Source organism: Oratosquilla oratoria, chromosome 11 (genome assembly GCF_046742065.1).
Source record: "Oratosquilla oratoria isolate Oo_2021 chromosome 11, ASM4674206v1, whole genome shotgun sequence".
NCBI lineage: Eukaryota > Metazoa > Arthropoda > Malacostraca > Stomatopoda > Squillidae > Oratosquilla > Oratosquilla oratoria.
Genome location: NC_134787.1, coordinates 63,802,190 through 63,829,827, shown reverse-complemented (window position 1 = coordinate 63,829,827; position 27,638 = coordinate 63,802,190). Strand labels below are relative to the sequence as shown.

Here is a 27,638-nt window from a genome sequence, read left to right as displayed (position 1 = left end):
GCATCATTTGAGTACATTAGTTTTACTGCTTTATCAAATCAGCCTTACTTTACTGGTGCACGACTCTGTGGTCCTTGATAAGAACTGGTGTGATTCTTTGACTAAAAGACATAAGGGTTACATGAGACAAAAATTTCCGTCCTTACGAACCTTAGTCTGGAGAGCAGTGATTTTGTGGTCCCTTTCTTCAAGGTCGCTACGTAGCTCCTGTTCTAAGTGTGCTTTGGCCTGCTGCTCTAAACTGCATTGCTCCTTCAATTCAGATACCTGAGATGGTGCACAGTACAAAGAAGCATCAGTTTTATTTATAAGCATAATTAAGGTGGTCAACACACCAGTACAAGCATCAGTTATCAATGTATCACACAATAAACACTAGGTCATCTCTCTCTCAATGCAATTCATATTACATAATCAAATTCATAATCATAGTGAATTACAAAACTACAATTTGGGAAGTACATAAATATAAATCAATCAATTGTTGCTTCAAAGCTTCAGGCAATGGAAAACCTGCAGCCCTACAGTAGCTATCAACAGTTCTTGGAACCTTCCACAGAATCTCTCTGGGAAGAAACTCCAGACTGCTCTCTGTGTTGTATCAATGTGAGACCAATTTTATGTCACCAGCTGAAAGTGATAGGAAAAGGAGAGCAGTTGTCTGTTGTCAGCTCCCCATGTGTGAAAAAGTGTAAGAAATAACAAATGAAGTTAATAGAGAAAGATCTTGGGGCCAGTCCAGAGACTGAGTGTCAGCCCTTCAGGGCTGCACCTCCTGATGATGGTGAGGGGATTGACAGGTTTTGAAAATGAGCAGTTTCACTGTCCATCTTGCTGGACCACCACATGCAGGTACCCATCATCGATCCTTATATAAACATATATTCATACATACATATGAATATAAATATATATATTTTGTAGGAGATACATAAAAAGAGAAAGAGATTGAGAGAGAAATATATATATATATATATATATATATATATACATATATATACATATATATATATATATATATATATATATATATATATATATATATACACACACACACACACACTTCAACGAATGGACGGCTTAGAAGACATTCTGAAGAGAATTGAAGTTTGTGGATCCCAACGCAAAGAGAAGTGCCTATTGTATTTACAGGGTGGGGGGAAATTGCTCGTGGAGTAGTAGGAAAGTAGGGAAAGAGGAAAGGGGGAGGGATTACTGAGGGAAATGGAAGGAAATGAGGAAGGAGTAGACTTGGCCCAGGCAGACAGGCGAAAGGTAAACAAAAGGCCCCCCGACCAGCTGAGCGACGATGAAATGTCTAATAAAAATGTAAAGATTAGAAGTATAGATAAGAGCAATACAGTAGAAAGTGATGAGAATATTTTCCAGGGATTTAAAGAGGGTGGGGGGGACACAAACCCCCCCCCAATTGACAAGACTAGAAGAGAAGGTCGATAAGATGATCGAGGACTTGGAGCGTAGGTTCGGTCATGTTGACAATATTATACGAAGAATTGAAAAATTGGAAGAACTAGAGAAGGCGAACAAAAACTTAACTAAGGAAATTGAAGAATTAAAAAAACAGTTAAAAGAAGTAAAAGATGAGAATAAAGTCTTAAAGGAGAATAATAAGGAGAACAAGGAGGGTTGGAAAAAAATTCAAGAAAATAGCAAAGTTGCATTCACTGACATAATCAGACAGCAAATGAATGTACAAACTGAAAACTCAGTTATTAAAGTGATGAGACAGAAGGAGAATATAGTAAGAGACTTAGCAGACAAAAAGAAATGTATAATTATATTAGGAATGGAAGAGAAACATAACCCAGATAGAACCACAAGAATCAAAGAGGAAAATGAAAAAGTAAGAAATTTACTAGAATTAGTTCAGGAAGATGAACCAGAAATAATGAAACAAATCGAAGAGAAATTCAGGTTAGGGAAATATAGTACAGACAAGACCAGACCAATCAAGATCAAATTCAGGTCACAAACTACGGCTGAGAATATCTTATCCAAAACAGGGAAACTAGCAACAAGTGAACAATATAAAAAGGTATGGATAAAAAGGGAAATGAATAAAGAGGAAAGAGAGGAAGAACAACAGAAAAGATTTGAAGCAAAGGAAAAAAACGAGATAAGAACGGAGTCAGAAAAAGAGAGATTCTATTGGAGAGTAGTGAATATGAAACTAAAGAAAGTCGACATACAAGAGAAAAACAAAAGGGAAACAGAGAACACAATGGAAGTGGCAGAAAACTAAGAGTGTCTTACACAAATATAGATGGATTAATAACAGGATTGAATGAACTGAATGATTATTTGAAAGAAAAAGAACCAGACATAATGGGAATTGTAGAAACAAAATTAAAAGGTCCACTACCACCCAACAGCGTAGGACATAATGCATATAATTATTGGATTAGAAACAGAGTGAAAAAGGAAGGGGGTGGAGTTATGTTCCTGACTAAGAAGGATATAAACGTGAAGGGTGTCACATATGGAAAGAATAGAGTAGAGATGATAATGATGGAAGTAGAAGACAGAGATAAGAAGAACAGAAAGTTTGTGATAAATTATGTGCCCCCAAAAACAGCCTCATGGGAAGAGAGTGAACATAAAAGTATGTTAGAGGACACAAAGATAACATTAAACAAGATAATGGAAGAGGGAGGAAAAATAGTTATGATGGGCGACTTTAATTGCAAAGAAGTCTGCTGGGAAGAAATGACAGTAAAGGGTGGAGACAGCTCATGGGGAAACGCTCTACTCGAGATGGTTACTGACCATACAATGACACAATGGATACAGGAGAACACTAGGTATAGAAATGAAGAAGAGCCATCGAAACTAGACCTAGTAATTACATCCGAACCTAGAATAGTGGACAAAATTGAATATAAAACACCAATAAGTAAAAGTGACCACATATTGATTGAACTGGAACTTAATGAAGAAAAATATATGAAAAGAAATGAACAATACAGAAAAGGAAGAATGATGTATGAAAAAACAAACTTTGATAAAATAAGAGAATTCTTTCAAAAGGAAAACTGGGAAGGAATATACAAAGAAGAAACAACAGTAGAAGAGAAATGGAATATTTTGACAAAAATTTACAAAAAAGGAGTGGAAAAGTATGTCCCAAGACAAAAATAAGAAAAAGAATATGTAAAATGCTGGTACAACAAAAGCTGTAGGGAGTTAAAAGACAAAAGAGACAAAGCCTGGACCAGATGGAAAAAAGACAGAAGACCTGAAAAATGGAAAATATATACCTGTTATAGAAATGAATATGTACAAATGTGCAGAGAGGAAAAGAGAAAATATGAAAAAGATATCATAGAAAAGTGTAAAGATCAACCGAAACTATTCTACAGATTTGTAAACAACAAACTGAAAAACAAACAAGACTTGGAGAAATTAAGACAGGAGGGAGTTGAATACACTGAGGAAATGGAAATGGCGGAAATTATGAACAAACATTTTAAATCAGTGTTTACAAGGGAGAACATACAACCTGAAGAGAACGAATGGAAAGAGAAAGTCCACCCTATGGAAGAAATAGAAGTAACAAAGAATGAAATATTAACACACTTGAGTAATCTTGATGTCAGAAAATCGCATGGACCAGATGAAATAGCAAACTGGATACTGAAAGAATGCAGGAATGAACTGGCAGACAAAATACATAGCATACTAAATAGTTCCTTGAAAGAAGGAAAAGTTCCAGAAGATTGGAAAAAAGCAAATATAGTACCTATATACAAAGGAGGAAATAAAGAAGAACCTACCAACTATAGACCAGTCTCTCTAACAAGTACAATAGCAAAAATTTGTGAAAGAATTATCAAAAGTAGATGGGTAAAATATTGAGAAAAAAACAGTGTTAAATCCAAGGCAATTTGGATTCAGACAAGGACGATCATGCGTCACCAATTTAATATGTTTCTATTCAAGGCTAATAGATATAATACAAGAAAGAGATGGATGGGCGGACTGTGCATTTTTAGATCTAAAGAAAGCTTTTGACAAAGTACCACATAAGAAGTTGCTTAAGAAATTAGAAACTGAAGGAGGAATACAGGCCAAACTACTAAATTGGATGGAGGACTTTTTGCAAGAAAGAAAAATGAGAGTAGTGATAAGAAACCAGCACTCAAAATGGGATGAAGTAATAAGCGGTGTTCCGCAGGGAACAGTTCTGGCCCCAATAATGTTTGCTATATATATTAACCCCTTCCATACGGTGCCGCATTAATGATATGGATGAAGGAATAGAAAGCTATATGAGCTTCTTTGCAGATGATGCAAAACTACTGAAAAGAGTGAAAACTGAAGAAGATTGTGAATCACTACAGAGAGATCTAAATAAGGTACAAGAATGGAGTAGGAAGTGGGAGATGGAGTTCAATACAAAAAAGTGTAGTATAATGGAATTTGGAAAAAGCAAAAACAGAATAACAGGAGCATATAAATTGGGAGAAGAAGGAATAAAAAAAGTAGAAAATGAGAAGGACCTGGGAGTCATTGTTATGAATAATATGTCACCTGAGAAACATATAAATAAGATTTTTGGAGAAACTTATAATCTAATAAGAACAATCAAAGTTGCATTTACATACCTGGATGAAGAAATGGTGAAGAAAATCCTAATCACCCTGATAAGACCAAGATTGGAATATGCAGCAACGATATGGTCACCAAGTACAAAAAAATGTATAAAAAAACTTGAAAGAATACAAAGAGCAATTACAAAACTGGCACCAACACTCTCAAAACTATCATATGAAGAGAGACTAGAAAAACTTGAGCTACAGACACTAGAGCAAAGAAGAGAGGAGATTTGATAGCTATTTACAGAATCATGAAAGGCATAGAAATTACTGACAGAGAGAATCTGATAAAATGGGATGACAGAAATACTAGAGGACACGGAAAGAAAATAAAAAAAAGACAGCTATAGAAGAGATTTGAAAAAGAACAGCTTTCCTCACAGAGTAATAGACAGTTGGAACAAGTTAGATGAGAAAGTGGTGTGTGCAAAAACAATACATGAATTTAAAAATAGTTTAGATAAAATGAGATATGAAGACGGGACCCCACGAGCATAGCTCCCCTTCCCGTAAAATACAACTAGGTAAATACAACTAGGTAAATACACACAACTGTGCAACAACTCTCACTGTACCACCTCCAATGGCCTGCCTCCAGTGTTGCCATTCATAAAAAATAATTCTCCAAAATTTGCCCAAAACAAATTAAACTATATCCTAAATTACACCACAGCGACATCTACACACAGATGGGCAGATACCCTGACAGGCCCACTCACCACAAACAATAATATAGACTTACTTTCCTTAGCGCTTTGTCTTGTGTCTTAGTTAGGACATCTCGCAACTTCTCTGTCTCCTTCTCTTTATCTTTGTATGCTCGAGCTAAGTCTGCATAGCTGAAAACCCAAGTAGTTTTAAAATATTAATAACATGCTATGATACAATTTCAATTTCTTTACTTTCTTTATTTCCTTTCAAAACATCTTTTTATTCTTTTCAAAATTCTCTGCCAAACTCCTATCCTAATTTACACTTTTCCTTCTCTTTGCTTCCCTCACCATGTGGGAGGTGGGACAAAAAGTAAATATACAAAGCATAGGAAACACATTTGACTATTCTACATCATGAAAGAAAGATATACCAAATGGGTACAAGGAGAAAATACATTACAATGGATAGGACAAACTGGAGAGGGGCATTGCTTAGTTTTAGGGATAGAAGGAAAGGATGGGGTTAGAGATTCTGCTTATCAAGAAATCCTAACAAACTACAAAATAAACAAAAACATATTCTTGTAAGTCAGTGGAACTGCATATAACCTTAAAAAAGAAAGGGGCAAGAATGAATAAAAAGCACATTATCAAATAAAAGGTCTTATATCGTACCGGCCTTTGTATTTGTGATATCGTTGTCTCATCTTGAGGTATGCTTGGTAAACTGTGTCTTTACTCAAGCGATCCATTCCACCACCTCCCCCACCTCCATCTTCCCACTCACTTGATGATTCAAGATCACTCTGCAAACATCAAAATATTCCATTACAATTAATGAATTATTATACAAGCCATAAATATCTCAAGACAGACATTACAACACTGTCCCCTTTTCCTGTACATAGTGGAACTACACTAACGTTCCTCCAGTCCTCTGGTACATTCCCCTCACCGAGGAACACAACAACCTCACTAGCCAATACTTGACTCCTCATAGGAATTTACCCCTTAGGACTACAGAGAGCAGGATGCCTAGTCCCATCCTTTGTCCTGTTTTAGTTGCCTTTTATGACCCAAGGAGGAAATCTCGGAATTCCCTCCCATTGTCCTTATCCCACATTCTATATTGTGTACTACATCACTAACCCTTGAAGCACCTATTCTTCTTCTGCTACTGTTTATCCATTATCACTAACTCCCAGCTTCTGATATTATTTCTCTTTATTTTTTGCATTTAATTTGCTTATCCTCTGCACTTTTCTATTTCCATCCCTTTCTTCCTCATCCATTTGTCCTTCACTCTCAATTTAATTCCTACCATCTAATATTACCACCCCCTCCACTCTCCCATGAAAAGGTTACCTCCCAGAACTTTTCCAATCCTCCCTTTGGATACATACATACATACATATAACAAGGGCTTTTTCCCACTTACAAGGGAGGTCGTCATGGTCAGAAGGCCTTGGGTACCACTACATAATACATTAATCCCCACTTTTCCACCCTCCAATCCATCACCCTTTCCCATGTATACTTAGGCTTGTCCTTCTTCTTAGATACTGTGTTAACTATCATCAACTTCCATTTTATACAATGTCTAACTCTCTACTTCAGTTCTTACCTGAAACTCTGAACCACTCTGGCAGTCCATCTATCATCTCACCTCCTACTTGAACACAAGATCCCCTAACACCACTACATTTACATTCCTTCCAACACTACAAATTCATTCAAACCAATCCAAATGGCTTCTTTCACTTCCTCACTTTTCTCACTACCATGATGATATGGATTCACAAAAGCCTGTATTTCCCATCCAAATTTCACTTTCACCACACACTTCCACATCTCATAACTTACCAACACAGCCACTCCTTCCCTTCTGTTTCTACTCATCACTCCTGAAACTTTTCCACCACACTTTCAAACTCAAACATACATTTCCCTTTCAACTTAAGCTTTATTTAATAATAACACCAAGAACATGGTTCATTAAATTCCATGCTACAAAGTCCTCTGTAAAGGGTACAGTCTTAGCCTCCTGACAGGAGGGAGTTTGTGACAATAATCCATATCATCACATCCATCTTTCTTCTCACAAACATATTGCCCATCTCTTCCCTTTTATTCTCATCTGTACACATTGAATAACCCAATTACTATGGTTTTATTTGGAGTCATGCTCCCACACCCTCATGCCTTGATTTCATATGAGGATGATCCCTAGTCTCCTCAATCTGTCCCATTTAATATGTATATGTGTATGTATTTATATATATATATATATATATATATATATATATATATATATATAAATATATATATATATATATATATATATATATATATATATATAAATATATATATGCACATTACTATGCACATTACTATGACAACATACACCAAGGTTTTCCATAAGTAACTAAGATGAAATAACAAAAATTTTACAAACTAACCTGAGGAACATTAAAAGACACCGCAGGAACTTCGTAAATAGGAAAAAGACTGCTTGCATCACTTTTGGTTGAGCCAGATGAGTCTCTTCTACTCCTAGGCATTGTCACACCTGTTGGAGATGTTGGATCATATGTTGTACCTGTAACAAGACAGATTTTTATCAACTATATATTCATAATATAATCAAAGATTGATGTACTTCATTAAGTATGTCACCTTACCAGTAAAAGTAAATCTATAACCACTCTTACCAAACATAGCTATCATCTGAATAATACATACAATCAGATGAACTGAATGAGGAAACAGTGAGTGCTAAAACTATACACGACTTTAAGAAAAAACTGGATGCGAAAAGATACAATAGCGGGTCACTACGAGCATAGCTCTCTTCCCGCAAAATACAACTAGGTAAAGGCATACACACATATAGATATATATATATATATATATATATATATATATATATATATATATATATATATATATATATATATATATATATATACACACACACACACACACATACATACATACATTCATCCCTCATTTTAACAGACAAAAAGGAGGGACATCAGTCCAATAATGCCAAATGTCCACAGTTACTGACACTATGTCTGTAGTAGTTAATATCTATATTACTAAAGAAAGAGAAATAATACAATACTGTACTTTTAATCAAGCACACCATCCAATATGACAGTGTAAAATACCTAGACTCTGTAAAGATACACTATAATATAGTAAATTCAACATTCTTAATTTAAAATTGGTTTATGCTCAGTGTTGCCACAACTCCATCTGCAGCACATGTGACTTAAATGATTATCACACTGGACTATTTTTCCTCTCATATCCTAAGTCCAACCTTCATTTAAATAACTAGAATATGACTTCACTTACATAAATCTAGACTTCTCCAAGATCATTTCAAATGTATGTCTAATATTTATATAGGTTTACAATCTGGTAAAACCCCATGGAAGCCCAGTGTGATATACCCTTAACAGACTTTGTCCATTGCATCTGATATTCATTAAATGGAAGTCCATTAAAATGAGGGATGAATTAATTAATATATATATATATATATATATATATATATATATATATATATATATATATATATATATATATATATATATATATATATACACACACACACACACACAATCTTTAGAATTATGAAAGGAATGGAAGTTCTTGATAGGGATGACCTATTAAAATGGGACAAAAGAGAAACAAGAGGACACCCAAAGAAACTAAAGAAAGACAGCTATAGAAGAGACCTGAAAAAGAACAGCTTCCCCCACAGAGTGATTGACGTCTGGAACAAATTGAACAGTGAAACTGTTAATGCCAGAAATATACACGAATTCAAAAGCAAACTAGATGTAGATACAAAAACGGGTCATAACGAGCATAGCTCCAGGCCTGTAAAATACAACTAGGTAAATACATATATATACATAAATCTATACTAAACCTGAGCCAGTTTGGATTAAGACAAGGAAGATCATGTACTACAAACCTAATCTGCTTCTACTCAAGACTAATAGATATAATAGATGAGAGGGATGAATGGGCAGACAGTGTCTATCTAGATCTACAAAAGGCATTTGACAAAGTGCCACACAAGAAATTAATAAGAAAATTAGAATCAATAGGTGGCATTGCAGGTAATTTATTAGAGTGGATGGAAAATTTCCTCACTGGGAGAAAAATGAGGGTAGTAATTAGAGACGAATACTCAAAATGGGCTCCAATCACGTTTGCCATATACATAAACGACATGGATGAAGGAGTTGAAAGTTATATGAATTTCTTTGCAATTGACGCAAAATTATTAAGGAAAGTAACAACAGAAGAGGACTGTGATTCATTACAATCAGACCTGGAAAAAACCTGGAAATGGACTCAAAAGTGGGAAGTGAACTTCAATATCAAGATGTGTAGTATAATGGAGTTTGGAAAAAGCAAAAACAGAATTTCAAAAAATTACAAAATTGGTGAAGAAGAAATAAAAAAAATGCACTCAGAAAGGGACCTTTGAATGATAATCAGCAAAGACATGACACCAGTTAAACATATAAACAAAATAGTCAGTGAAACCTACAACCTATTAAGGTCAATGAAAGTGGCATTTGACTACTTGGATGAAGAAATTATTAAAAAAAAATATTAGTCACATTGTTTAGACCAAAACTGGAATATGCAGCAACACTATGGACACCCAGTACTAAAACGAATATAAGGAAACTAGAAAGAATACAGAAAGCAACAACAAAGTTGGCACCAGCTCTTTCCAAATTAACATACGAACAAAATTATCGGAATTAGAACTACCAACACTAGAGCAATGAAGAGAAAGATGTGATCTGCTGACAATATTTAGAATCATGAAAGGAATGGAAATCCTTGACAGAAAAGATTTACTAAAAAATGACAATGGAAAAACAAGAGGTCATGAAAAGAAACTCAAAAAGGATAACTATAGAAGAGATCGGAAAAAGAATAGCTTCCCACACAGAGTGCTGGATATATGGAATAACTTAGATAAAGAAACAGTATGTGCAAATACTATTCAAGATTTTAAGAAAAAACTTGATGCTGAGAGGTACAAAGACGGGTCACCACGAGCATAGCTCCCCCCTCCCGTATAATACAACTAGGTACAACTAGGTAATTGCAGATGCATAGCTCCCTTCCCATATAATACAACTAGGTAGATATACTAATGGGCCCTTTATCCACTTGTAAATGAATTAACTGTCACCCATCAAAAAAAAAAAAAAAAAAAAAAAAAAAAAAAAAAAAAAAAAAAAAAAAAAAAAAAAAAAAAACAGCTGTTTCCCCTTCACCTCAGCTTCTTGTGGATGAAGTCCTCAGGTCAGAGACAATATAGTAAGACACAGCACACCTTCACAGCAGAGCCCAACTGCCAAGATTTACCAATACCATTACATAACAGGTCGGCCCTCCTATATCATCCAGAAAATATATAATATATATATATATATATATATATATATATCTATATATATATATATATATATATATATATATATATATATATATATATATATATATCAACAACTTTTTCCCCCTTATAAGGAAGGTAGCCAAGTAAAAGGCATGTATCTACTCCCACCCATTCCACTCCCATCCACCACCCTTTCCGCCCTCTCATCATAGCTCCCTGTGGAGAATAGGTCATTCCTGTATCCCGCCCACTGCCCTGGGTCAGAAGCAATGCAGCAGGACACAGTTCATCCACAGCAAGGCTGCTTCATTTAATCAGCAATCCTCCTGTCTGTCCCCTCATGCAGAAAAAGAGAAGACAGGGAGAAATCCTTCAGGCTTTGTCAAAATATCATTCACACATAAGCACCACCTACTTCCCCATCCCCCACCTCTACCCTCCTTGCATAACAATATCATCTATACAAAGTCACTTTCCACTCATCCCTATCTCCTGCCTTCTCCCTTACTTGCTCAACAGACATTTCCCTCTTGTTCAACGGCCCATTCAAACCATCCATCCATCTCATCCTCAATCGGCCCCTCAAATTCACTCCCTCCACCTCTCCCTTCCACACATCTTTTACTAATCATTACTCATTCTTCCCATGTGTCCAAACCATTCCAATAATCTTTCATCAGCCCTATCTGCCATCTCCTTTTCCACTCCCACTCTCCTCCTCATTTCTCACTCTATCCAACCTAGTGACCCCTACCATACTTCTCTGATATTTCATCTCTGTTTAGTGTGTCATGATTCAATCCCAACAGTATGAAAAAAGTGTTCGCCTAATAGTCACGGAGAAAATTTTATGCATGTACTTTTTTTTTTTTGCCTGCATTTTTTTTAGGACAAGGACTGTATACACATTCAAAAGCCCTTTAAGAAAAAAAGAGAAGAAAAAAAATTGAGTTACAAACTGCAGATCCCTTTATTATATGATGCCATAAAAAGTGTGCATTTCAAACACATCAAAAATAGTGATAAAACAGTCTTAACACAATATAAACTTTTTCATTAAAATGCACCCTGACAAAAGCTATGAGTTAGCTAAAAGTTTCACAAAGTTAAGCAGTAACACCTAAAACATGCATAAAAAACTAATGAGTGTTCAACACAAATGGAAATTTTAATGATTATGCAAAGCCATTCATGTGGAAAATAATGCAATGGAAATAAAGAAAGGAGGCATAAATAGCAGTGAAAGAAATAAAACACTGCTGACACAGCAACAAGGTGTGCATTCCAAATTTATTAAAAATAAATCAATCCATAGCTTCACATCTCTCTTGAAGGAGAGTCACAGCTCCTACACACTAAAACATTGTGATAAAATAGTCTTACCACAATATACACTGTAATGCACGCTGGCAAATGCTATAGAATAAAAGTTTTACAAAGCTAGCAAGCAATACCTAAAACATGCATCAAGTGCTGAACACAAATGGTAATTCAAATAATAACTTGGAGCTATCCTTGTGGAAAATAATGTAATGGGAATAAACAAAAGGGAGATACATTTAACAATGAGCAAAATAAATGCTAGAAATTCATTTGGATTGGATAGATGTCCTATAGAATATCTGACAATAGGTGAAGTAGTAATGGTGGAGTGGCTGATGAGATTGTTCAATCTGTTTGTGAGGGAAGGAAATGTCTTGTTGGATTGGAAGCATTCACTTGATAGTGTGGAAGTCTAATGAAGGTGGTTAATAGTTTTTACACGAGTGGTAGTCCATGAATAAAGGTCAGGAATGGGAAGTGAAAGGTTTGAAGTGAATGTGGGGTTGTGTGACATCATCTTGGTTGTCCAATGTTCACATGAAATGAGTTGATGAGGGAGGTACAAGCAAGGCTAGTAGCCAGAGGATGAGAAAGGAAGGGCACAAGATATGAACCAGTTACTATTTAAAGACGACAATGTGTTTGTGGTTGATCTTGAGGAGACTGAAATAGTAGGTGACTGAGTTTAGAAGGATATGTGAACGAAAATTACAAATGAATGTGGACAAAAGTAATGAGATGAATGATTATGGTGGCAGGTTGGATGTGAGTATGGAGGTTGACAAGCTTTCAGAGGTGGAGAGTTTCAGTATCTGTGGTTACATGTGACTATCAATGGAGGAGTGAACGTGGCAAATTACAAAGTAAAAGAACCAGGTAAATGTATGGAGAGAATGAAAAGTGTTATGAGAAATAAATATTTGGGGATGGATGTAAAGAAAAGATTGTATGAAAGTGTGATTGCACCTACTGCTGTATGAAGTAGACTTAGTATTAGGGATGCAGAGAAGACACTGAATGTTTCTAAGATGAAATGTTTAAGATAGGTATTGCAAGACTAGATAGTGAGAAAGGTGGAGGTGAGGTAAAGAACTGGGGCAAAAAAGGGACCTTTTTGATAGGGTAGAATTGAGTGCAGCAGTAATTGGGACAGACTGAATCAATCAATCTACCACCCCCTGCCCCTGAACCCTCGTGCAGAAAACCTGGAGCCTTCAAGTAACTGGGAACAGCATTTGAACATGTCCACAAGTCACTCAAGAAAGATATATTGTGTTGCTGTCTATGGATGAGGTAATCTGTGTCCTCTGTGTGTTAGTACTGTCTCAATGCAGGATGGTGTGCCGAGTGCAATCATGTCAGTGTGGTGCTTACTAGATATGGGAGTTTTTCTTTTTCTGTGGTGTTTATATGTTGGGATTGTTAGAGGAGTATTGAAATTACTGTTTTGTTTTGATCTGAGTGAGTACACATTTTTGTGTGGTTGCTTTGTGTGGTACAGGTAGTAGGTTGTTATAAATGGTTGAGTAGTAGACTGCTGTAGTTTTTTTGTTGCATTTTGTTGGTGGTGATTATAAGATGTAGTGTGATGCATGTGTGGTGTTAAAGGTTCTGGTGTAGAATTGCATTCCTGTCATTTTCATGTGGATGGGGAGGATTTTGATTTCTATATCTGCCACTTACCGGTATGCCTTATACAGGAAAAGGGCCTTAGGCATATATTGGAAATAAACAAACCAGTAGCTACACATGTTATTCAAGCAATGCTCCAGGATTTTTAGTAATTAACAGCAAACATTACTTGTCATAAAAACCAGCTGAATTCTCTTAACAGCCAAGCCTACAATGTCTCTACTCACTGAAAACCCATACCTGTCACATCTTGCGGTGACTTGCTAGGACTGTCTTGGGATAAGCTGACCTGTGATGTTGAGTCATTCAGGTCAACCAATTGAAAGCCAGACTTGCTTGGTGACCCTTAAGACAAAGATAACAAATAAATACCTAACTCCAACTACTAGTTCCATGCATATCACTACAGACTACTCTAACAACAATGATGAATAATAACTGTCAATCACCCACAATAACTGTTGCTTCAAATCTAACTGAAATTAAAACTATAACTGCGCAATGGTTGGCTGCAGTCCTTGGGCCCTTCCACAACTCTTTCTGTGAAGAAAAACTGGACTACTGTCCAGAAACCAAATGTCAGCCTCCCAGGGTTGCATCGCCATATGGAGATGTGTGTGTTGACAGGCTGTGAAAACAGTCGGTAGGGAAATGATACCTCTAGGAAATCTTTCATCTATTCCAGTATACTATCTTTAAGTCATCCAACATTTTCCATCTTCCAAGTTAATTTTTTGTTTGGCACCTTCTTGGAAGCCTTCTCCAGGCCCAGGTACACAACCTATTCAACCCTCTTTTTTCATAAAGTATATAAAACTATCTTGAATAAAAAACACTGGTTCATTACAAAGGTCCTTCCTTTTCTGAATCTGAATTGAGTATCTACTAGGATTCCATTCTCATCCAAGTATACTATCTCCCCAACTTTCACAAATTTTTCACACATTCTAATTATTGTGCTGATCAAGGATATTAGTATGATTTAGAGGTTTCTTTCAACTTCTTCCCTTGTAGAATGGTACTATATTTGCAATTTTCCAGTCCTGTGGCACATTCTCTCTTCTAAGGAACATGCAATCAATTGGTATGTATCTTGTCCACTGTTCTCTGCATGTTTTTAATATCCGATTGAAGATCCCATATAGCCCTAAGGCCTTTCTCATTCGATTCACACTCTTTCACTTTTATATTGTTTAAAACATTTTCTATAATTACTCCCTTGTCTTCTTCAAACTCCTATTCATTATTTCATATGAGAATACAGGTGTTCCAGTCAAATGACTTAGTGCGGTATGTTGAGTGTTTGGTGAAATGCCTATGGTTTTATTTCTCGTATGTTGGCAATGCATATTTAACATGAATACAATAAAAGTTCAAGTTGTGTGCACTGTGTGAGTTAAGTATAACCTTCTATTCTTCTTAGTACCATAACCAGTCATCCTCTCATAGATTTCCCATCATATTGTATCCAAACAATTATTTTACCCTTTCTACAGTCTTCTCGCCTACTCAAACAAAAGTTTCACTGTAATACATACCTTTGAAAAGAATTTATTGTATTCAATACAAATTATACTTCTGATTCTTAATTCACTTACCCTCCCCACTTTCCTCGTCAATGCTAAAGAGGTCTTTATTGTCACCAGCTGGCTGTATTTCTGAAATGTCCACCAGCAGCTGAAAATGAAATATAAACACAAATACTCAGTTACCAAGCATACAAGGACATCTAAGTTAACTGCTGCCTAAAGTTTCTGTGATTGGAAACCCAGAGTTCCACAGGAACTAGTAACATTCCTTGGGCTCTACTAGATGTCTCTGGAAAGAAATACTGAACTGTGGTCTGTGCTGTAGTAATGTAGGTCTATTTCTGTCACTAGCTAATAGGAGGAAAAGGAGATGAGCAGTTACCAACTGTCAGCTCTCCTTATGGACAAAAGTGGGTGAAAATAGCTGAAGATAACACTAGGTGCCCACCCCTTGGAGCATCACCTCCTGACAAAGTGAGGGTATTGATGGGTTTTTGAGAATGGGAAACAGGGTGATGGTTTTCTTAGATGTCCAACTTACAGAACTACTACTATCTGGCCCTATCATTGGTCCCTACAAGGAACAAGTATGTACATGAGTCACAGAAACATAAGGGTGTATGAGGGTGATTTTCATTTATCTGAAGAATGCCATGGCAGCATTTCTCCACCCCTCCCACGTCATGTGTCTAGTCTTCCCATCACATTCTCTGTGATTGTTACAGGTAGCACTGCTTACATATACTCCACCTCAAGCATTTTCATGATGGCCAAGAGACCTCTAAATTCCCCACCTGCTGCAATACCAACTCCAAAGAAGAGAAAATGAAAGTCTCTTGCTATTATGGCTGATACTAATATGATATAAACAAATTAGTTCCTATGTCAATTGTGCATTTTATAACATGGCATATTAACAAAAATTACAGAAATGACATAGCTGAAAGGGAAAGATTAGAAGATTTCAGCACTTTCCTGAACAAAATGCATGTCTGTACACTACTCCTGTTTGTTATCTATTTGGTGATGTTTGTGATCATCATACCAGAGGCTAAATATTTTTCATTACTTTCACTTTTTACAAAATTAACATCACTTCTACTCCCTTATCTACATTACCTAATCTTCCTACCTCTATAACCACTCCTCTTTCCTTCCAACATATATTCTAAGTCACTTTTAGCTAATCTAATTTTTCTTCCTTCTTTTGTCAACTTACTTCATCTTTGAGTTGCTCGGACTTCCCATCCTTCTTCTGTTCAGCATCATTTGTTCCACCAAATGGTGCCAACTGCAAAACACAAATCAAGATGTATATCTATGCAAACTGACTGGATATATGTCTCATTTTCATAAAGAAATATATACATATATTACCAACACAAAATCACAACTAAGTACCTTATACAATTACCTAAAGACAGTATTGTCATTCAAATAGCACAGTATCTTTAACAAGAAGATATGACAATCACTTAATGAAATTTCACTTTGAAGCAAATACAAAGCTATGAAGGCAGACTTATCTTATGTGTATGCAAATGGCAGTGGCCAACAAGTCTATCAAAAGAAACACCATGTGATGAAGGAAATTTTATTAGTACAACATTTTACTTGTTAGAGCTTTATCAAGTGAAATGTATTAATAAAAGCTCCATCTTCACAAGGTGTTTCTTCTGATAGACTCATTTTGCCAAGAAAGCCTATCAAAAGATTCAAGTGGTCATGCAAATACCAAGAAAACTTCCTGTAGCTAAATGCACTTTATTTCTGGTACAAATACTACCAAGCCAATATGGATATTTTGCAATCTTTTCTATAAGCAAGTAACTTTTGAGAAGTCATGGGCTCCAAGAGCACATGACACAAATTATACGAGAAGAAAACATAAACAAAACCTGCTTACATAAAGCATGTACATTCAAAACAATAATAATATCAATAAATAACCACCACCAAAACCCTTTATAGCACCACCACCAAAGAACTTGTAATTATATCAAATCGATACCATCTATTATGACTTACATTATCATTTTAACTATTTCCTGACTTACACTGTAAAAATACTTTACTAGCACCATTGCAATCAGCTACTATCAACCAATAAGAAGTAATGAATGACTAAAACACCATGGAAGAAGAAGAAGAGGAACTACGACGACAACAACAAAAACACAAGAACTAGAAGAGCCCATGTCCCCTTTCCCCTTTACACCTGGACTGCTGGGGCAGGTAACAGTCACTGCTGGGTATCGGAGGGGAGTGCAGGATTGGAACCAACAATTAACCTCTTCCATGCGATGAGGCCTACATAGGCATCATGAGGCACGAGTGGGTACATGAGGATGCCAGCATCAGTGTCTTGATTATATTTATTTTGTAGCTGTAGACCAAGTGATCCCCAAATTCTGTGAACTTTATATTTCATAACACGAGTAGTATGATGCGTCATGCATTAGGCATCCGATGATGCACAAGAGAATTTGACACATATTGAAGAGGTTATGAGAATGTGAGACCAACATGTTTCTGATTATGCCATCAGTGCACATTTACAATAACAACAATGATAATAACAATAATAACTACTATCATTATTGTTGCCTCATATTCCACTGATGAAAGGCTGTACCACAACAACAAACAACAGTCCTCAAGCATTCCCAGATTCTCTGGTAAGAAATGGACGATTGTCCAAGTTGTATTGGTGAAAACTTATTTCCATGTCATTGACTGGTAGGAAGACAGAGGAACAACTGCCAGTTGTCAACTCTAATGTGAAAAAGCAAAAGAAAAACATAAATTAACAATGAGACTTCTTGAGTGTGGTCCAAACAAAGTGCCAGCCCTTCAAGAATGTACCTCCATCTGAAAATGAGGAGACTGCAAGAGACCATAAGGCCTACACTAGGCAGTTCCATGTCCATTACCACCTGTCATCCCCATCCATAAAGTTGTCTGACCATTTCTTAAAACAACTGATAGTTTCAGCACTCACTACATGGTTACTAAGTCTATTCCATTCGTTGACCACCCTATTTGTAAACCAATTCTTGCCTATTTCCTTCTTGAATCTAAATTTGTCCACTTTAAATCCATTACTGCGAGTCCTGCCCTGTTATCTTAATATGATGACCTAGTTTGCATCACCCTTGTTAAAGCCTTTTATCCACTTAAGCACCTCTATTAGATCAGCCTGCAATCTGCTGAACTATCAATCTATCTATATACCAAGGGCTTCTTCCCCATTACTGGGAAGGTAGCCAGCCAAGGTATGTACCCAATACCACCCATTACTCATTTCCTTTTCATCTTAAATCCTTCCAGATGAAGATTCATCCCTGTCCCCTGCACACTGCCATACACAGTATGGATGAGTAACATTTCTTGCAGGACTCCACCGTACAGTCTTACAATTATCAGCTCAAGAATGACAAATACTCCACACTTAAGCACCATAAAACTTTCTGTGAAACATTTTACTATGTTGATAGTGCAACAGCAGTAAGTTGCACTAACGATATTTCCATTTTGTATTTCTATTTTGTTCTGATATGTATTCATATCTTGACTGTTGGTTTCATAAAGTAATGATAAATCAAACTTAAAGCTCGTGAATTAGCCATTTCATACAAGTTTTATCATGTATTCATGTGCACTGGCCCCTTATTTGTATGCACTTGCTTGTTGCTAGTTAGCATTTATTTGTACATTCAACTTAGAATTATTTTGTGTTTTGCAATTTTGTTTCTAAATACTGACTTTTTTACAGAATTTAGCATATGCAAAAGGAGTAGCCTTGTTGAATCGGATAATCGCTAATCGGACTTAGATTTTTGGCACCCAAACCCGATAATTGAATCGGACTTGATGAGTTGGCGAATTGGTAATCGCTAATAGGACTTCAATTTTTTCAAATCGCACCCACCTCTGCTCACTGTACCTTCCTTCTTCAGACACTCTGCATGACATCCATCTAACCTAGGTGCCTTTCCTACTCTCAATCATTTTCAAAACAACTTCCATCTCATCTTTTCTTACTTCACCTCCATTTTTCTTTCCCATCACCGTTATTTTCTTAGCATCTCCCACTGCTACTACCAACCCCTCCCTATCCTCCTCCACATTCAACAGCTCTCTAAAATACTCTGCCCACCTTTCCCTTACCATTTCTTCTTCTGTCAACATCTGTCCACCTACACATTTTACCTTTTCTTCTCTACTTGACACATCTCCCCTTCCTCTCTCAACTTCCTTCCAAAACATTTTTTCATTACTTTAACAATTTGCTGTCATATTCCTCCCCATTTTACATCTGCCCTCCTCTTTTGCCTCCTTTATCTTTTAACCTCTAAATGTTTCTCTTGTTCTACCTTGCAACCAATCCCTGAATGCTCACTTCTCTTCTACCTTCTTCACTTCATCATCCCATAACTCATTACCTTTTCTTCTATTCCCTCCCAGCCTCCTTGTTCCACATATGATCTTTGCACATCTTGTCACTCCTTCCTCAAAACATCCCTATTCTTCCTCCACTCCTACCTCTACTCTATCCTTCACCACCTCCCACACCTCTCTCAGCTTCTCCATGTTCTCATGCTCATTTTCCTTCTCATTTAAACGGTTTACTCTAAGCACTTGTCCACCTTCTGGCCTTTTCCTCTTCCTCCACCTATCCTTCACTCTTAACTTTCCTTCCACCAAAAGATGATCTGGTAAGTGGAAAGCAAAAGTGGATGGGGTAAACTTGAAGGGAAGTCTGCGAGTGAGGTAGATGGACAGTGTGAAAGGAGCTGTGGGAGAGACATGCGGCCTACTGCAGAAGACTAAAGTGGTGTTTCACTAAGTGGATCAAGGGATGATGAAAAAACTAATAGTAACCCTAATACATACAAGACTGGAATATGCATCAGTAGTATGGTCCCCATATAAAGTGAAAGATACTCATATAAGAAAGATCAAGAGAATACAAAGGGCAGCAACCAAACTGGTCCCCAGCCTGACAGATAAACCATATGAAGAAAGAATAAAAATACTGGGTCTGCCAATTTTGAAAGATCGAAGAGAAAGAGGTGATATAATTACAGTATTCAAATCACTAAAGAGGATAGATTGCATTGATGGAAGAGATCTAATTAAAGATGGGAGGGCTTTAAGAGGTCATAGGAGCAAATCAAAAAAGACCACATGTCTAAAGGACGTGAAGAAATAAAGTCTTTCATAGAGATGCATAAATACTTGGAATAGCTTTGGAAGTGATAGCCCAAGCTCAAACAATAAACGAGTTCAAACTTATGTATGATAATTAGAAATCATGGATATAGATTAGGTTGGAACTGTAAGTGAATTTGAGGCTAGGTATGATAAAATATTAGAGAACAGGAGACAGGATCCAATGAGCGTTGCTCCTTTCCTGTATACTACAATTTGGTAAATAAAAGAAGAATATCAGACAGTGAAGGAAGAGGAAGAGATAGGACTGAGTGGAGAGTGGCTGTATAAGGACAAGAAATTGATGCAGCTCAAAGAGACTTCTTGTCTGCTTTGTAAATTCTTAATTGGATGAGTGGGGATGGTCACCATGCAATGTGTGGTGGATATAAACCAGCTTCAGCTCTTGGCCACTGCTATGGAAATGCTGTGTCTTGCTGCATTGCCTCTGGCCTGAACAGTAGGTGAAGGACCAGAATGAACCTATATCCATAAGGAGCCAAGATAAAAGGGACAACAAATGAGTTCTGAATAGGTGTGGGATGGGTAAAGGGAAAGTACATGCTTTTCCTTGGCCATCCACCTTAATGGGATCGTCCATTAGAAAATCGAACTTTTTTAGTTTGGGGTGAAAGTGGCTGAGATTTTTTCCTAGTAACTGTCTTGTCTCAGAGAAGATACCACCGAGTTTTCAAGTCATTTATGCTTATACTTTTTTTATTGTGATTTTTTTTTTTTTTTTTTTCGAGGGGTAATTTTTTAAAATTTTGAAATTGATTCAGAGGATAGACCTTTGACTGGATATTGATTATTTTTTGTCTTTATAATGGGCTAAGATAGATGAAGAAATGGAGGCAGAATTATGATGTTCTGATCAGTCTGTTATGAGAAAAAAAATCCAAAGTTGATGAAAAAAGAAAGAAAAGAAAAAAAAAAATGTATATATGAAAAAATCCTACTAGTCCTTGACAGGACATAAATCTGCCTCCAAATGTTCTCCCAATTATGCTGAATCTGAAAAGGATTTGCAGTTGAAAATCAGTGAAGGCGTTTTGGATATGAATCAAGTTAAATGTGCAAAAATCAAGTTTTTCAGGAATGAACGTCATAGTTTTTTTTTGTTCATGGTTACTGTTCCCCTTTCATTACTTAGGATGTTATGGTGTTGAAAGGGTATCATAGGCACCACCCTACTCTTTGTTGCCAGCTTTTGATTAATTACAGGTTTATATGATGAATCCAGTTAGTATCCACCAGGGTTATATTGTTCAGGTTCCAAGCATGCAATTTTCTTTTTCTTGGTGTGATGCATCTTTGGCGACAGACGATCTTTATCTGCCATCCTAAGCTGTTTTATGGCATCACTGGTTGTTGTCCCTCTTGCTGATGGCATATATGCAAGATCATAACCACAGATGTGGTTCAGAACTGCAACTTGAGCACAGAATTGAACTCTAGCTACTGATGCAAACTTCCTCTTTGAACTCAAAGCCCAAATCTTTGCATGGAAGCTTTCATTTTGGTCTTGTGTCCTTCCCTTGAGGCATTTCTCTAAAAGCTCTGTAGAGGTGAGGTCTTGATATATTGCAAGGATGGTTTTCGCTTCTCAGTAGGAATCTTCGCCAGGAACGGCTTCTTGACTCAGGGGGGGGGGTTACTGTATTATATTTTTTTTAAATAGTAAAAATCAAGATACAACATCTATACTGGGTCACGAGATAGCTAATGAGCAACACTTTTAGAGGAAATATTTTCAGAATTTCGTTTTTTTTCGTGATTTTCTGATGGACGATTCATGCTGTACAGTATGCAGTCAGGTCCCTGTTGCCATATCGTATGCTATTATCTATCATACAAAAGAATAAATATTGTGCAAAATACACAGCTTCTTTTGTTAGCAAATATATGTAACAACAGAAAACGTAATATGCAGTACGCAGTGCACACGACCCAACCACAGTAGGGGGGGGGGGGGTACTGTATTATATTTTTTTTAGATAGTAAAAATCAAGATACAGCTTCCATATTCAGCCACGAGATAGCTTATGAGCAACACTTTTAGAGGAAATATTTTCAGAATTTCATTTTTTTTTTTTCGTGATTTTCTGATGGACGATCCCCTTAAAAGGAAGATATGAAGGAAAGGGCCTTTTGGTACATGTATATATGTACTTCACTATGACTAACATATAAGTTTTATTACACATGCTAGTGTTATGCAGAGACCAGCATTATATGCTTACTTTGTAATGTGCATTTACCTACAATAGAAAATAGTACATATACAGAATATTCAGCACAGAACTGTGCTGAATATAGTATTCAGCACTTAGGTGTTGTGTGTTTAATACATTGTTTATGTGATAATTTGTGGTAATTTTTATGATAACATATGTTAAGTTTGATAATATTTACTATATAAATTCATAACCATACAATGATGTGAAATGAATTAGTGTAATATGCTTTGTTTATATGTATTTACTTGGTTTGATAAGAATTAGGTTAAAGAAATATAACTTTAGGAAGACCCAGATATTTAGATATAGATATAGTTACACCCCTAATCAATTACTCTTTAAAGATCTGTATTGCAGGGTTGTACATAAGTGACATACACTTTACAAAAGTAAGGCTTCCAAGTACATTTGCAAACATCTTGGTAATTCATGTAAGTTTTGAGGGACCAATGATGGGTACCTCTTTGTGATGGTCCTTCAAGATGAACAGTGGAGCTGCCCATTTTCATAACCTGTCAACCTTCCCAGTTCCACCACGAGGTACAGATCTGAGGGACTAACACTGTCTCCACACTGGACCCAAGATTTCTCTCTATCAACTTTAACCTCTTCCATATGATGATGCCTACGTAGGCATCATGAGGCACAAGTAAGTATATGAGGATGCTGGCATTGGAGTCCTGATTACATTTATTTTGTAGTTGTAGCTGATAGCTGAGTGACCCCTGAATCCTGTGAACTGACTTGATCATGTTTTCTGTGTTTATTATTACTCAGAGTGAAAGAGAACAAGTCAGCAGTGACTTTATATTTTATAATGCAAGTAGTGTGATGATGATAGGATGATATGATATGGTTTAACATCACAAACTCCTTCCATCAGAAGGCTAGGATGGTGCCCCTTATATAGGACTTTGTAGCGTGATGCATCATCATATATCTGGCATCCAATGCTGCATGTGAGAATCTGATTTATATTGAAGAGGTTAACTGTATTTCTCACACCATTGCATACATGAAAATCAGACAACCAGCAACTGTTCTCCTTCAGTTATATTCAACCAGTGACATAGAAACAGCCCCAAGACTCGATGGTGTAGTGGTACAGTGCTGGACCACTAATTCAGAAATCTGAATTTGAGTCCCACCCAGAGCGGAAAATTTCGGCATCACTCCACAGTGAGCCAGCACCCTGACTCTGGTGACCAAGGAGTTGGGAGGTGCATGTGTGAAGGTCACAGCATTACCCATAGACTAGGCCATACATGAGCTCTGAGTTCTAACCAGGAGGGTAATAGCTGTTGATCACGAGTCCAACAGGTGATCCCAGACTATGGTGAATCACAACACAGACAACTGTGAGTGGGCTTTTCATTCAGCAAAATCTGTGGCTACAATTGTTATATCATTATTATATAATTTTTTAACTATTACAATTCATTGATCCAAAGAGTACTGAACAATAAAGAGTATTTTCACTGTTCTCTAGTATGGTATCTTGTACATTAAGATTCCATTTTACGTGACCATATAGCATGGAGTCTGATTCTACACATATCTTGAAGAAGAATTTATCAATGGTGCTAATTAATCATATTAGTAGGGAAAGACTGAGTTACATGAAGTTATGATTTAAAGAAGTGATGCATTAAAGAAGAGAAAAGGTTAAGTACATTGAAGTCGCTAAGTGCAAAGAGAAGCAGTGTGCATTAGCAGCAACAGTATGGATGTTTAATGCGGTAGGACATAAGGAGGTGCGCTTACTTGGCCCACCCTAACAGACTCCAGCCATTTGTCCGTTGGGGTCTGCAAGGCACAGATGCAATGGTTAGCATCATCAGTACTCCTAAACAACAAAATCTTGGTGGCAAACCTGAGTTTACAGAGGAAAAATGCTCATACATAAACATACAAAACAAAGTTATGGCAATCTTGCTCTTTTGACAGTCCAAATCTACTCATGCTTTAATATCAGACATTTAAAACACTAAAGCATTAGCTCTTTATTAATAACTGCAATTTCAATATCTAATGGAACATTAAAACTAGAAGGCTGCATAAAACTGCAATAAAAATGGTTCAAGAAAACCATAGCAAGAGTCGTAAGTAATAAATGGGGACAAGGATAGCAGAAGATAGCTCTCTTTATTCTGTCAATTAATAATCATAAGGATCAAAACTGACACACAGTGCATTAAAAGAAATGTGTAATACATTTAATTCACTCTCTTCATATGTCATTCATTTTGATTAGGAACAACTTACTGTGCTGCACAGGGCTAAAAACCTGTTTCCTCAACATGATAAGTAGTGACAAGCACGTACTCAAAGACTACCCAAACACACAATACATGTGTGTATCAATTAATCTGTTGCCCCCATAGCCACCATTTCAACCCACAAGCCATTACAAAAAGATTCTGTGCAGTTGTATGAACAGCATAAGTCATTTAGTGTATAATGATATGCCTAGTGTTTTTTGTGTAACAGTTGCATCTTGGGCAGTTGGAGTCTGTGCTCTAGTCAATTCTATATTGATATTGTTTTAACACTTGGTGGTGACCTTACAACAATTATGCCAGTGTGGTTCTTCCTTATTTTGGGAGTGATTTTTCATTTGGTTTGATGTCTGGGGAAGCCTGGTAAAGTACAAAAATTTGGAGGTTTGTTGTGGAGTGTTTTCTTTGTGAACTGAGTGTGTATATATTTGTGTATGGATGTATTGTGGGGTGCTGAGTGTAGGTTACTGTAGTTTGAGTAGTATACTGCTGGAACTGTAATTTTTATTGTGCTTATATGATATAACCCTAAACACTTAAAACTAGCTTTTTTGGTGTAAAACTTACTGTCAACTCACTACCACCCTCACCCCTTGTTCACCTCATCATCTTACTTTTATCCATATCTACTTTAAAATTTCTCCCCACACATACCCTTCTCAACTCCATCATTAACTGCCTTAGACCTTCTCTGGCCCAACTACAACTGCAAGGTCATTAGCAAATAACAAAACTGGCTGACCTCCCACTTCCCTTTACTCTCATTAACCATCTCCAATACCCTGCCCATCACCCTTACATTTATCTCCCAAACCACCTCATCCATGTACACATTGAATAATCATGATGATATTACACAACCCTGGTGAAGCCTCACCCTCACTTTAAACCACTCACTCAATTTCCAACCCCAACACAAGTTCTAATACTCACATAAAAACATTTAACTGCACTTAACAATTTATTTCTTAACCCATACATATGCAACACCTTTCACAATGCATTCCTGTCAACCCTCTCATAAACTTCCCCTAGATCTATAAAAGCCAAAAAAATATCCTTACCTTTTGCCTTCCTGCAAAAAATTTATCCGTGCTTCTTCTTCCTTTCTTAAACCAAAACTGTCACTCCTCAATTACTCCCTCTGCGCTATTTCCCTCCTAATCCTCTCAATCAACATGTTTCCATATGCCTTTCTAACTCATTCAACAGACTGATCCCTCTAAAATAACTGTATTCATATTTTTTCTCCACACATTTGTAAAGTGCAACTATACAAGCACTCCTCAAGTCCTCTAACATATTTCCCTTCTTATGCACATATTAAACAATCTTATTAGCCAATCAACTATCTCAGTTCCTCTCTTTGTCAAACACTTTACAGGACACCCATTCAACCCAGATAACTCTCCAGTTTTCATCACTTTCAATGCTCTTTTGTATCTCATCTTTTTCTACAGCCCTATCATTTCCTTCTCCCATCAGTCATTTTCCTATCTCCCCCCACTGCCATAATTACTTCCTAACCATCTCCATATCCAGCAATTCTATGGAATATTTTATCTTTCTTTCCCTGTTTTTTTTTTCATTAACAACTGTACATCTGCACACTTTACCTTTTCCTCCCTAGTTCAAGTTCTGCAATTCACTAGCACCATGTGTTATCCTAAATTCCCCAATTTGTTATAAATAAAAAATAATAGGTAACTTTTGACAAACATCCTGGAGTTCAAATTATTTTCCATCATACATAACATATTGCTTCTTCCAAAAAAAAAAAAAAAAAAAAAAAAAAAAATCAATAAATGTTACAGTACATATTAATTTTTAAGAAAACTGCAAAATTTCCTAGCATGACACTAAAAACTTTTCTAAGTTCCACGTGGTCCTCTCACAGTCAAGGTTGATAAACAATACATTCTACACATGAAGCAAAATGTACACATATGTACAGGTTTCCTACCCAATTACTTTGTTAGCTACATTTTTCAGAATATTACTTTTTCCTTCTTTTTTTTTTGTTTTTTATCAAATTCATTTTTTTTTTTTTGCTGGGCCCTTCATTATAGTTTTTTTCATATTTCATGTCAATTCATTCTCAAAATAAAATTGCTATCCAAATATTGGTTTGCTTTTTAATTCAACTTTCTCCAACTTTCTCCTATCACATACCTTCCCAAGCTCCTTCAAACTACCTTAATCATCCCTCCCTCACCCTGCCACAAACAGTGTCATCAGCAAACATGAAAAAGCTCACCTTCCACTATTCTCTATTTTTCTTTAACCATCTCAAATCCCCTGCCCATTACCCTTGTATTTACCTTCCACACCACCCCATCCATGTACACATTGAACAGCCATAGCAACATATATAGATGGATTTTAAAAATGGGCAGATGCAGAATCACTACAAGCAGGTAACTGACACTGATCCCTCAGCTAATATCTGGATCACCAATATAAACATATGTGCACCTGACTAACACGCAGAAGAAATACAATTTTCCATACTGATGCATATGTGAAATAGCTTAGAAAGTGATATAGCCCAAGCTCAAACAACAAATGAATAAAAATCTAAATATGATAATTGGAAGTCAAGGATATAGCTTAAGTTGAAACTGTATATGAATTTGAAACTAGGTATGATAATAAAATTAGAGAATAGGTGATGCAACCCAATGAGCATTTCTCATTTCCTGTATACTA

At 36.4% G+C, this 27,638-nt stretch overlaps 1 protein-coding gene across 12 annotated transcripts in view; it reads right to left on the bottom strand.

Moving 5' to 3' along the window:
* LOC143029865 (uncharacterized) overlaps nucleotides 1-27,638 on the bottom strand; it is a 137,608-nt gene that overhangs the window by 87,124 nt on the left and 22,846 nt on the right. For 7 of the 12 annotated variants that reach the window (XM_076192996.1, XM_076192989.1, XM_076192992.1 and 4 more), the window contains exons 2-9: nucleotides 24,415-24,456; nucleotides 16,416-16,487; nucleotides 15,266-15,344; nucleotides 13,908-14,012; nucleotides 7,729-7,868; nucleotides 5,945-6,075; nucleotides 5,359-5,455; nucleotides 151-267 (exon numbers count right to left, since the gene is read on the bottom strand). In XM_076192996.1, coding sequence (XP_076049111.1) covers nucleotides 151-267; nucleotides 5,359-5,455; nucleotides 5,945-6,075; nucleotides 7,729-7,868; nucleotides 13,908-14,012; nucleotides 15,266-15,344; nucleotides 16,416-16,487; nucleotides 24,415-24,456 — 783 coding nt within the window. The remainder of the gene's footprint in view (nucleotides 1-150; nucleotides 268-5,358; nucleotides 5,456-5,944; nucleotides 6,076-7,728; nucleotides 7,869-13,907; nucleotides 14,013-15,265; nucleotides 15,345-16,415; nucleotides 16,488-24,414; nucleotides 24,457-27,638) is intronic. The other 5 variants (XM_076192997.1, XM_076192999.1, XM_076193000.1 and 2 more) reach the window with 2 other exon arrangements.